Genomic DNA, 13,191 nt, shown 5'->3' on the forward strand with positions numbered 1-13,191 from the left:
AGGGACCTTGAAACAGATCACAACATTGCAGGAGAGAGAGTTTGAGAGATAAGTAGTTTCCTCAACTTTTCAGCTTCAAATTGGTTAAAAGAAAGATAAAAAAGGACAGATGTTGTAAATAACGATGTATATGTAGGGCAGGAATGTAATTACATTAAAAACACGTGTTCCACCAAGGAAGCTTGTGGATGTAATTTTACTATTTTGCTAGCCATCTTTATAATTATAAATTGATTATATTATTGTTGAAATTGATATTGATATTTTCATTTCTGTGAAAATTCAATCAACCACCACTAACTCAGCTATCGAAGCATAATACGATATTTAATATAAATGATTATATTTACCATATATATTATACATAATTTTGGTGTACATATTTTTTTTCTAAAATATTTCTTTCATATATATTCATATAAAAAAACTTTTTACTATTATCAAAAACTAAATTCAAAATCTCTTAAAATAGAACGAAGGTACTCAGTATTTTGGTTATTAATAAATAGTGAGTAAGTGATAGAATAACCAGCAAAAAAAAAAAAAGCAATAATTTCACACTCAAAAATAGCAAAAAAAAATTTTGTATAGTAAACTGAACAATGAAAATTAGCAACAGAAATATAAAAGTTGTATTACAATTGCACATATTCAAGTCTCATAAAAGAGTGCAGCTAAAGATTTAGTTGAGTGACAATATATGGTGCTTTTTAATATGTTGTCCCGAGTTTGATCTTGGCAATAATCAAGTAGTAGATAGAATGTTAGGAAAGCTGAAGAGCACCAAAGATCTGCAGAATATTGAGAACATCGTAGAGTCACTTGGTTCACAGTTTGTAACGAATCAGTCGATTCTCAACATGTTGATTGTATAAATTGTCCAAATTTTCAATCAAACCGGCTAGACCATTAATTAATCAATTTTTCGGTCGAATTGGCTGGTCCAATTCGATTCTTACTCCTATGGAAGAGAGTTGAGAGTTGCAGAAGAGTAGAAGCAAAAGCTGATTTTTTTATGAGTAAATTGACAAAAGTACACACGAAAGATTAGTATGGATGGACAAAAGTAATACACAATTAGTTAGGCTCCATTTCCGTTAAGTTTACTAAGTATGTAACAAAGTAACCTGACAAAGTGGGCTGTATAATGAGGGTTAGGTGAACATTAGGTCATTTAAAAATTGAAAAAAGAAAATAAAAAATTCAAAGTGTATTGAGTGCCCTAATTTTATAGAGAAGTATTCTCAAATTAAGCAATACGAGAATCTCTTGCATGTTGATGCGTCACTGTCATTGTCCTTGGTCCCTCTAGCAAAGAAAGTTTCGTGTGTTGTGAGAGTTAGGCCCAATTTGGGTAAACAACTTAATTAAATTTTTTTTGATAAAATAGTTTAAACAATAAATAGTTATTTAAAAGTAGTTTATAAATAAGTTATTTTGTATTTGAATTTTTAGTTCTAAAAGTACTTATTTTATAGAAATGTGATAAAAAATAGTAGTATTATGAGAGAAGTCATTTTTTCAACTTCTCTATAAGCTCCTAAATAGCTTCTTAGAAAGCTGCAATTTGGTTTTGAAAATTGCACCAAACATTAATACTACTACTTTTCATAAGTCAAAAGCTCAAAAAAATTACTTTTGAAACTTCCCAAACGAATTCTTAGTCCATGTGAAGCGAGAGAGACGTGTTTTTTGTGGTGCGATCCCCGTGAAGAGGTCTCGTTTATGTTCGTTGAGCATTAAAGGTAAGCTCTTTGATCCTTATGTTGTGCATAACTGATACTATCGTATGTAATGTAACTTGCATTGTTTGGATTTTTATTTTGATTGTTTTATTGGGAATTTTGTTAGAGTTTTATGTTGATTCGATTTTCGTTTGTACTGATAGAACAATGTCTACACACATCACATTGGTGTATCATCATATAAAAAAGTTAAAAAAGAATGATAACCTGAATCTAGTCTATGCGATATAAAAAACTATATTGAGAGAATGAATGTTGATACCTGAATATGTTTTTCATAAATGGTTTATTATTGGACTTAGGGTACAAAAAATTTAATGAGATGTATTGGCTAGATGAGGATTAGGATTTAATCGTGGGGATTATATATGATTAGGGGTGACAATATTGTTATAAAGATGTATAATCGGGCACTTAAACATGAAAAGAGAATTCGTGTATTTTTTGATCACCTAATTGATAAGCCAATTGAGTTTATTGACCATGAAAAAAAGAGCGACAATGTCTCATCCCTACCTAAAGAAAAAATCATAACACCAGTTTAGAGGAGGTATATTCTAAAGTTTTTTTTTTTGGTCAAGTACCCCTTACAAACACCCCTTCCCTTTTTCAATAGGTTCCATATATCAACTTTCTAAACCTAGTTAGGATTTGAATCCGATGCACCTTCTAGTAAGGCAAACATAGTTGCCATTAAACCAAGTCTTGCGGTGCATTCTAAACTTAAATAAGATCCTAACCTCTAAAAAATAGTCAGTTAATGTGAAGCCCAACTCACAACCAAACCCAAGTCACAACCCACATCAAAAACAAACTTGGAATCTAAGTTACAATCCACACTCAAAATGGACCCCATACTAAATTTACAACTCAAACCCATACCACAATCCACACAAAAAATAGACCTGAAATCTGAGCCACAATCCACATCCAAGTTACAGGTTAATTTTAAACCACAACTCACATCTATCACAAACTCTACAACTAAAACAAAAACAAAATTCACATCTAAAACAAAGCCCACACCTAAACAACAGTCTACATCCAATGTACAATCCACGTTGAACATACACCCCTTTTCTAATTTGAAAAACTAATCCAAGATGAAGTTTAAAATTCAAACAATTTAAAATTTAAACACAAAAACCTGAAGTACAAACAAACACACAAACTGAATCTGAAACACAAACAAATAAGGAAGTTCTAGAAAAAATAAACTAAATAGGAGACATATTTATAAGCAAAGTTTATATTTTTATTTAATAGCAAATAAAATATAAATCATGATTGAATAATTTATTCTCTAAGTCTACACAGTACACTAAAGTGGAACAGTCAGAACAACAAAATTTTCGTTTTGTCTTAGAGGATTTATCCCATAGTTGGTGCCGGTCGAGCATATTATATAACATTCCTCTCCATGCATCAAGTGGGGCATACATAGAGAATAACCGGACTAGATGAGACTGGACTTGAGTGCGATTACACAAGATGTGATATACAAGGAAGAGTGGCACTATGATAGCACATGTATATATGGAAGACAGAACCCAAATATACCACATCATTTCCTTTGGTATAGGTCCTTGGATTATTGGTATAGTGCAAAAAAAGGGTATCCATGTTGAAGTACCTTAGATTTGGATGGATTTTGGTTATGATAAGGAGCTGGTGTAGCCAATAAAACAAAGTTTGTCTGGTTAGACAGTCTATTTGGAACTTTGTCTGAGGTTTTGCTTTGAAGGAAAAATGACCAATCTTTCTTCTGTATGGGCTCCTGTGAAGTGGACAATCAGGGAATGGAATGGTGTATGAAGGATTGTATGTACTCATGGTGTAAATGTAAGGGATTGGTTTGGGGAGTGGTTCTTTGGTTGGTCTGGATAGGAAATCAGCAAGTGTGTTTTTGATGTCCTTTGATGTGTTTCACTTCAAGTTTATAGCGAGATAACCAATCTTTCCATCTCAACAGTTGAGAGTTTGGCAATATCTTTTTCTTGATTTCCAACATTGATGGGAAAGAGGTGTTATCCATCTCCACAGTGAAATGATAAGAACTGAGGTGGAAATTGAATTTTTCTATTCCTCTTTTGACAGCAAGAATCTCTTTGTAAGTGGCATGGTAATGTTTTTCGAATTCTTTGAACTTTCTACTAGCATGCGCACAGTAGTGTCTTGCCCTATCAATCTCTTCAAGTAGCACAACTCCCCAGATTTCATCACTAGCATCTGTCTTCAAAATTCTTTTTCCTGTGCCGAGAATCTTTAAAGGAGGGGGGTCGTGTGCTATCTTCTTTAGGGTTTTGACAGCTGTGGTTTGCTCAGGTCCCCATGGTGGGAGCTTCTTTTTCAAGAGTTTTGACAGCTGGCTGGTGTATTTGGTCACATCTGGGATAAAGTCTCTGATGTAGTTGACGATTTCCAAGAATTGTTGGACTTGTTTGACCGTCATGTTCTCATCAGGGAAGTTGATTAGCTCTTTGGCAATATGTTCTCCTAGTTGGAAAAATCCATCTTCGAATACCATGCCAGGGAATTCAATCATTTTCTTAGCAATAAAGCTCTTTTTTGATGATAGCATGAGTCCCTGATCTTTGATGATTTGAGTGAATTGGGCCAGAGTGCCTTGTGGACCTTATTATTTTTTGAGAACAGTAATATGTCATCAATGTAAATGAGTGTGGAGTGTAATATGGGCTCAAAGATTTTGGTCATGGCCTTTTGGAAAAGGGATGGGGCTACTTTGAATCCAAATGGCATTACTATCCATTGATATTGGGCTTCAAAGATACATAATGTTGTTTTGTATCTATCTTCAGGGTGGAGCCCAATTTGCCAAAAACCAGCTTTTAGATCAAACTTGCTGAATATCTTTGCTTCACTTAATCTCTGGGTAATAACTGAGATTCTTGGTAGAGGAAACTTGTCGTCTTGTAAGAAGACATTAAGTGGCTTATAGTCAATAACAAGCCTCTTCTTTCCTCTATTTTGCTCGGCCGCTTTTTTCAACATAGAATGCTTGACACGCCCAATTAAAATTAGTTGGTTCAATGAGTCCTTGAATAAGAAGGGCTGCACATTCAGCTCTTGCCAACTTAGGATCTTCAGGGTTCATCCCTGAATGCGTGGCCTTTGTTGGATTGATGTCCTCATTCTTTTTGAAGGGGAGGCGTACATAAAATTCTGGATTCTTCCACAAAGGTGCAGGATGGTTGAATTGATCATGACTGTTACAATAGGCACTAAGGAGTATTTGCTGGACCTCCTTATATTCTTCTGGAGCTTCTTGGATTTCAAAGATGCTTTGCATTCCTGTGAAAGGCAAAAACTGCCCTTTGTAACTTAGACCAATGGGTTTGATGTGTAGTCCATGGGTTCAAAAGAATGCATCAAATCTGAACAAAATGTCTTTGTCTGGAAGATGGCTTCCTAGTACCCTGAGCTAAGTAGTTTGGCCTGCAAATATTTCCAATCTAATGGATTTTTTGGAAATAAGATTGATGGTGAAGATTTCACTGTTAGCATCTGTGAATCTTTTAGAGATAGGTGCCCACATTTCTTTGGGTAAGACATGTGGTCTTAGAACAGTGGCACAAGATCCAGTATCCATTAGTACAACAGCTTCTGTTGGTTTGTCATAGACAGATGTCTTGACCTTTAAATCAAAATGAGGATGAGGAGTACCATCTATCTACTTCATTCCCAGGGATCCAAGGTATCCAATTTCTTCTTCTGAGAAGTTCGATCCTTTAGAAATTTTTGTGGTAATAGAAGCTATGGGTGGTGCAACGGAGGATATAGAAAAGATTGACCTCTTTGGTGGGAGGTCTTCTTCTGAATTAGAGTCTTGGAAAACATATTCAATTTCTTCATCTTTGACTTCTTGTTCTTCAAGTACTGATTCAAGATCTTCTTCATCTTCGATGGAAGCTGCATCCATTAAAGACTGAAGCATTTTTATCTCCTTCTTTGTCTTATGAGGACATGATTTAGCAAAGTGTCCTTGTTTTCCACAAATGAAGCATTTGTTTGACTTAGTATGAGGTTTTCTCCTTTTGAAATAGCGGTATTTCTGCTTCTTTCTTCCCCTTCTGAATGTATTCTGGTGAAATCTCATAGTCGGTGATTGCCAATGCATCTTCTTCTTTGGCTTACATTCACACGTGCTTGACTCTTTGCACTTGATCTTCAAATGGGATTTGTTGCATGCTCCTTTGAGTTTGCCTGATTTTTTTTAAGCTGTTTGAACATTTGTTGTTGTTCACACAATTTGTCTAGAACAGCTAAAACCAACTGATATATTTCTCCAATGGTAGTGGTAGCTACTTCTTTGCGAAGAGTCATCATCATTCGCTGTAATTCTGGCTGAAGTTCATCTGGCAAGGATGCCATGAAGACTTGTTTTAATGGAGGATTGTTATTTCTTCCAAGATAATAATATTTAGCAGCCATCCTCTTGTAATGTCTTTCCAAGTCCTTTCTGTTGAGTGAGCAGCATTTCATTTCAAAATATTCTTGAGAATTTCTTTTCTGGATTATTGAAATATCTCCCCTTGATGTATAATTCCCAGAAACTGTGAAGAGGTACCATTGATGAGTTGGAGTCTTTCATACTCAGAAAGGTTATTCACCCACTCTCGGAGATTGTCAGTCATCCGATTTATGAAATCTGTAAGGACTTGTCTGCTTGAAAGGTTTGGATTGGCCATGGTGGTTTCAATCCAAGCACTAAATTCATTCAACCTTTCTCTATATCTTGCTAGTGGGATATCATCAAAAGTGAACCATTTGTTAGAAGTTTTAACTTCAAAAGACTTTGTACGAGTATGGCTAGCTGAAGTTGTTGGTTCATCCCTTTCAAAGGTTACTTCTTCCTCTTCTTCTTCTACAGGATTAACCATGGCTATTGCTGAAAGGTTTGCTTCATAGTCCTCTTCGGACCATTCATCTGTTTCTTCACCAGTCTCAGTAGTATCCTCAGATACCTCAGTGGTTTCTTCTTCGGGTGATTGATTACCCAAAGTAAAGGTATTTATTGATCGTCATGGGGTAGGTGACCCTTTTTTGATGCCCTTGTCTTTTGTAAGGGCACTAGAAGATGTTTCTTCTCTGAAAAAATTTCCTAATTTCCAAGGAGGATGAGGCCTGGGTTGAAGAGAAGGCTGGGACTGAGATGAATATCGCCGTCCTTGGGGAGAGATGGATTTTTTGGTGTTTGCTTGTCTGACTAAATGGTAGGTGGATTTGAAAATGGAATCATAATCTGGGATTTCTGGAGGTGAATATGTTGAAGAAAACAAAACAGGTGAATATGAGGGATATGGTTTAGGATACATGGATAATGGGTCTATAGCCAATGCTTGAGGTACAACTGCTTTGCTTTTGTCCATCTCAATCTGTCAAAGTTGGGCCTTGACTTGATCCAGCTCTCTATTTTTCTTATAGAGTTCTGGGCCAAAGTACCTATCGTCAATATAGGTCTTGAGTTCTTGATTAAGTTGAAAAGATTGTACGGTGAGCCGATTTCTGAGTTCAGCAACCTGTTCTGCCACGGAACCTATTTGTGCTGAAAGACCTTCAGTTTTTTCTACAAGAGCATCAATGGTGTGATCTATGCAAAGTAAGACTTTATTTTGCCTGACTGCGTTGTCTCTGTGCCAATTAAGTACTTCCTCTTGAGGAGTTGTTGCTTAATGTCCATGTGGAGTAATCCCTTGGGAAATTACATAAGATCTTCTAGTGATTTTCTTTTCATCAGTTTGAGTCATTAAAGGTAGGAATTCTTCCTCATAAGATCTGAGAGTGGCAATGCATGGGATCGTATTGGCTGGCTGATAAAGATAATCCTTGGAGCCTTTTCGGGACAGTCTTGTCTTCTTGAGCATTGGTTTCTTTCTGAGCAGTGGGGCTGCTTCAGCATCATCAGGAGGCTCAGGTCCTTTGAAGGAGCAAGGGGCTTGTAGTAACTTCTTCTTCTTTTTCTTGTTCCTTTGTCTCCTGACATAATTTTTATCATCAGTGTCACTCCATTGGTTGGCACAGTCACAGTTAGAATCACACATAGAAGGATCAACATCCCAAATGAAGTGGCCATTTATATGAGAAACATAAACAGGTTTTCCGTTCTTATAGAAGTGTACAGGTGGATCATTTTGATCGTGGGTTGTTTGCACCTTGACATGAGAGATCATATTAATTCTTCTGAAGGATGGTCCTCGCAGTGAAGTCTGTTTGGTTATTCCAGGTCTCTGGAAAATAGTAGTCACCGTTCCATCACTATTATGAGTAATGGTTGGAGATGTTGTAGTATGAACATCAACATGTTCCTTTGGGAAAGCTTTCTCATAATTAGTAATCCATTCTAATGGAATGATAGAAGAAAGTTCACCAGTTGTGATCATTCTTGGAATGTTTACAATTGCTGGTCCTCTTGCATTATCTGTAAACATGAATAATGCTTCTCCTATAGTGTTTGGGAGATTGAGATCGAGAGCATGGTCTTGAACTCTATAGAGGACTTGGTGGTGCAAGGTGGCTTGTTCAGCATTGGAATCTTGGATTACTCCTAATAGTTGTATTTGGATCTTTAGCCTTTGACATATTGTGGGATCTGAAAGTCTCATAGTGAAATTAGGAGCTATAGTGAGAATAATATTTCCATTTGAGAGTGTGGTTACTAATGCTCCTATCAAGACATGTTGGTATTCTTTGAAAGTGGTATCTAAAAGAGCAACTTTGGTTGTCATCAGAAGGGATCTTCTTCCATGGAGAGTAAGAATAAGTCTAACTGCTCCTAGATGCAAATGAGTGTAGCCCTGATTTTGGTAATTTTGGATGAGTTCCTGTGGGATTTCTAGGGTTATGTATTATTCAGTAGTAGTAGCTTTTAGACCACACTATTGTAGATGAGAGAACTGGATGACTTCTTTGGGAGGAGGAGAAGGGTTTCTGTGGATGAGATGGTGAATAGAGGTGACGGTTGATTTTCTTTGTCTTTGGTAGAAGGAATAGGGGCTTATAAGAGGGTATTTAGTGGCTGGGGTTCGAGAGTCTTCTGGAACATGAGTAAATTCTAACAGTTGGTCAATTTTGTTGTTAAGGGTTTTCTTTAAACTAGAAGGTAATCGGTCTATGCTCAAAGCGGTGGAGTGATGTATGGGTTGTGAATAACTTGAAGAGTCTACAGGATTCATGTTTAGTGAGTCTCTCTTACTTGCTTTTACTAGTAATACCTTCTTCTTCCTCTTATAAACTTAAGGCTCTGATATCACAGGGGTGGATCTCCAGTACTTCAGGATAACAATAAAATAATACATTGTTTGCTTATCCCAATCACTCTTTGTAACCATAAAAACGAGTGAGATTAAAGGGTCTGAGCAACACTTAGCATTATAACATTGAATCCCTTTTCCACTATGAAAAATTTTCGTGGATCCTATCCATGCTATTTTCTGATGAGCAGGATCCTCTTTTAGAGGCAAGCTCAGAGCATACTTTTATGGCACTAGATTGATGAAGAAGAAAATAAAACTAGCTAAGCTTTCAGAGAGGGAAGGAAAATTTAGAACATTTTTTAAGATAGAAAAAGTGGATATATTACAATGTTCATTGAAATTTGATTACAACTGTGGTGAGCACCTCCTTTTATAGAGGTCTCTAGATAGAAGTGATATCTTACGAAATCTAGACAAACCTATCATTCAATGCCAGCTGGAGGATAAGGATAAGCCTTATCTCTTGCTGACTTTTCTTAGACATGTGACATAGGTCACTTTATGCTAGCACACTTAATAATACATAGTGGAGTTATTGTCCTAATAAAGGGACGATTTGAAATAGTCTTCTGGAAGGGTCCCATCACCATCTGAGAAGGATGTTGTATCTTCAGAAGCCAAATTGACAGCTCTAAGATCCATATCCGGGTCTTGTAGATAGGTAAACGGGTCTTCAGTGTTTCCTTCATTTGGATCTTGGGCATCTTGCAGATATGGATCATATGGGTCTGAGTTTGGGCCTTCAGCATCATTGGGTATTCCTGCATCAATTCTAGTTGGGCTTGGTGGTAAGACATACACTCTTCCACCTGAATCTTCAGAATTCAGATATTTTTCAGAATTTCTGCTTGAAATATGTGTAGACGTGCTGGGCTGGTCTCTTGGAACATAAAAAGAGTATTGTCTAAATTGATTGATTATTCCTGAAGTTATGAATCTGGACTGGAATTCTTGGAGGGTTATTGGCGGGACATCTGTCTGAAACAGGAGTCCTTCAACTACATCTCTCTTTCCATATAGTCCAAGCTACCAAAGTTGACAAAGGTATTTAGCTAGAGCATTTAGGACTGTTTTTTCATCTGTGGGTCATATGGTAGAGTATCCAATAATATCGACCCTATTCATAGTATATGAAGAATAAAATTGAATCAAATTAAACGTTATAAATAAATTTAAAAAATTTCAAAAATATTAAGGATAAAAAACGTACTTTATTCTAATACTAATCTTCTAAATTTTTGATGCATTTAATACATTAAATATATAAAAATATTTATTTTTATAATAACTTTTAATAAAAAATTTATTATTCTTAAAATGTGCTATTATGGCACATGTTAGCAAAATCCATAAAACAATAACCATTTCTTATTTCTACACATAAATGTTGTTATTATATATTTGTATATAAATATATATTTAATTTTTATGTATATTTTATATTTTAATATAAAAATATTATTTTAATTTTTAAAAATTGTTAATGTAAAAAATAATCAATTATTAATCATATATTGATATATCAATAAAAGTAATTAATTTTTAAATTTATCACTTAAAATTTATATGAATGTATGAATTTGATTAAAAGATTTAGTAAAATTATTTATATTATAAGTATATTAAAATTAAACTAAAAAATATACCAATACATAATTGGTTTATTATTTAAGAAAATTGATCAAAGGCTCAAAGCTCATTGGCCATGGGATTTGGTATTTAGATCTTTGATGAAGTATTACATATTTTTCTCTGAAGATCCACTAGGGCTCAGTGCATCTTCCATTTTTTCTTGATCTCTTTGATTGTAGTCTTTAGTTGGTCTCCTAAAGGTCCGCCCATCAAACGGCTAACATTCTTCGAGACTTCCTCCTTCGCAATCACCGTTGGATCACTTTAAATTAATCCTAACCTTCCAATAATCCACCACTTGTTTTCTATTCGTAATCTGATCATACATCAAAGGAAAACACAACAATGGAACCTCACACCAAATGCCTTCTAATATAGAATTCCAACCCCAATGAGTCAAAAATCCTCCAATAGCGGGTAGGGGTGGCAAAGCGGGTCGGTCCGCCCCAATCTGCCCCACCCCTCCTAGGCCCGCCTCATAAACGGGACAGATCGGCCCTTCCTGCCAACTAAAATGGGTTCAAAATGCTAGCCCGCTCCGTTTTATGGCGGATTGGCGGGCTAGCCTGCTTGACTCTTTTTTTTTTGAAAAATAAAATTAATTAAAATTAACCGAAAAATAATAATTAAAAAATAAAATAAAAATAAAAAATAGTCAAATTATAATATAATTTTTTTACTCTTTTTTTTAATTTTTAACTTCAATAAAATTGTTCAAAATAATATTTGTCAATAAAATCATCTTTATTTTAAAAAAAAGTCACATAATTTGAGCATATATAAGAAATTGTAAAATAAAATAAATAAAGTTAATAACTAAAAGAAGAATAAAAACAAAAAATGAAAAAAGTGTTTAAAATTTTTATAATTATTAATTTTATAATAGTAACCACTCTTTTATTTAATAAAAAAAAAAGAAAAATAAAAAGCTTCGGCCCGGCGAACCGGCCCGTCCTGCCCCGCCAAAACCCGCCAATTTGGCGGTGCGGGTTTGGCAGGCTCCAAATCCTAGCCCGACCCACATTTTTAGCGGGTTTAGCAGATCGGCCCGGCGGATTCGACCCGTTTTGCCACCCCTATAGCAGGGTGGGCCAAGACTTAGGTTTGACTACACCAAGGTATTACCATCCCACGGTCACGAATCGCCTCCCGAAATCCAACGGGCAGTGGATCTACCTCAATTGAGCCCACAACATTGGGCCTAAGCACCCAAACAAAACTCACATTACTAAGCAAAAGCCCATTTGCAATTTCCTCAAGTACCCTTCTGTTATATGGGCTAGGCTTCCGAAAGAAACATACAAGACCGAACCATGAGGCTTGGAATTGAGCCATTGGGTGCAGTCTGACTCGGCCCATAGGCTAGTGGCCATGATAGTATTGGTGAACCCAGTTGCAAAAATGGGCCCAATTGAACTGTGTTACATAGCACAAAATCTGCACCTTTAGCATTAATGAAGGAAGCAGAAATTAATTGGTGGAACATTGTGGATGTGTCTTCTGATTCTTCCTTTGGATCAATTGTTTCCACCCCAGGTAAGTAGTCAATGGAATCTTTCCTCATGTCTGAAGAAAACAAAAAGTTCCTTTTTTCCCTTAAAATGGTCAAATACTTTCAATATGAAGAAATGATTAATAATACACGTAAGTGTTGGCAACAATGCACCATGTGAACTGGGAAGTGTTCATATAAATTAAAGGAATGAAGTTAACGAACATGGTTACAAAGAGACAAAACAAAATATAGAAAAGAAGCATGTGAATTGTGAAAAGTGGTAAAGACAAATAGATGACGACTTCGCTACGCAATAAGTGCGTACTGTTCTTTGAGTTTATGTGGTGATATTAGGAAAAATGTTTCCTTAGCTTTTTGAACTTATTATATATATTTATAAATATACATAAAATAAGAGAATACCAACATATACTAAATATTATGTATAAGAAAAAAAAGTCTTAAGAGATTAATATTTTTTAGTTAAATGTAAATAACAAACTTTTTTAAACCAATATATTGTCTCTATTTTGACTAAATATTGTTGGAGAAAAGAATTGAAACTAATTTCTTAAAGCCAACAATCAGTAAATATCTTTCTTTTTTTTCCCTCAAATTTCTCTTTCTTTAATTTTCTTTAATATTTGTTTGTCAATTATTTTATTGACTGATTGCTAGTTAAAGAAAAAAAAAATATTCCTTAGCAAAACCCATATTGTTGATCAGCTAATAGAACTCAAATTTCTTATTATGTGTTTATAGTATATTCATAAATTAAAATTTTAAAAAATGATATAATCATTAGTATATTTTTATCTATCATCTTAGACTTCTTTTGAAAGGAAAAAAATCACGACAATTATCATCATCGAGCATCATAAATAGAGTAGTGATTGATTATGTAGAAACTTAAATGCATTTATTTTATGTGAAGTTATTAACGATAAATTATAAACTGTTACATGATAATTTAATTTAATTAGTTAAATTATTTAACAATTTTCAAGTTTTAACAATCACTTTCACATAAAATTAACTATACATC

At 34.8% G+C, this 13,191-nt stretch overlaps 1 protein-coding gene across 1 annotated transcript; it reads right to left on the reverse strand.

The window, feature by feature from the left end:
• Positions 1-5,436: 5,436 nt before the first annotated feature.
• LOC107478378 (uncharacterized) lies at positions 5,437-5,862 on the reverse strand. The gene has a single exon (XM_016098518.1). It carries the CDS (start codon positions 5,860-5,862, stop codon positions 5,437-5,439), a length of 426 nt encoding a protein of 141 aa, XP_015954004.1.
• Positions 5,863-13,191: the final 7,329 nt, after the last annotated feature.

Source organism: Arachis duranensis, chromosome 3 (genome assembly GCF_000817695.3).
Source record: "Arachis duranensis cultivar V14167 chromosome 3, aradu.V14167.gnm2.J7QH, whole genome shotgun sequence".
NCBI lineage: Eukaryota > Viridiplantae > Streptophyta > Magnoliopsida > Fabales > Fabaceae > Arachis > Arachis duranensis.

Excerpts from the sequence above, each read along its gene's own strand:
- LOC107478378 (XM_016098518.1), bottom strand. The coding sequence starts at position 5,862 with ATGAGATTTCACCAGAATACATTCAGAAGGGGAAGAAAGAAGCAGAAA.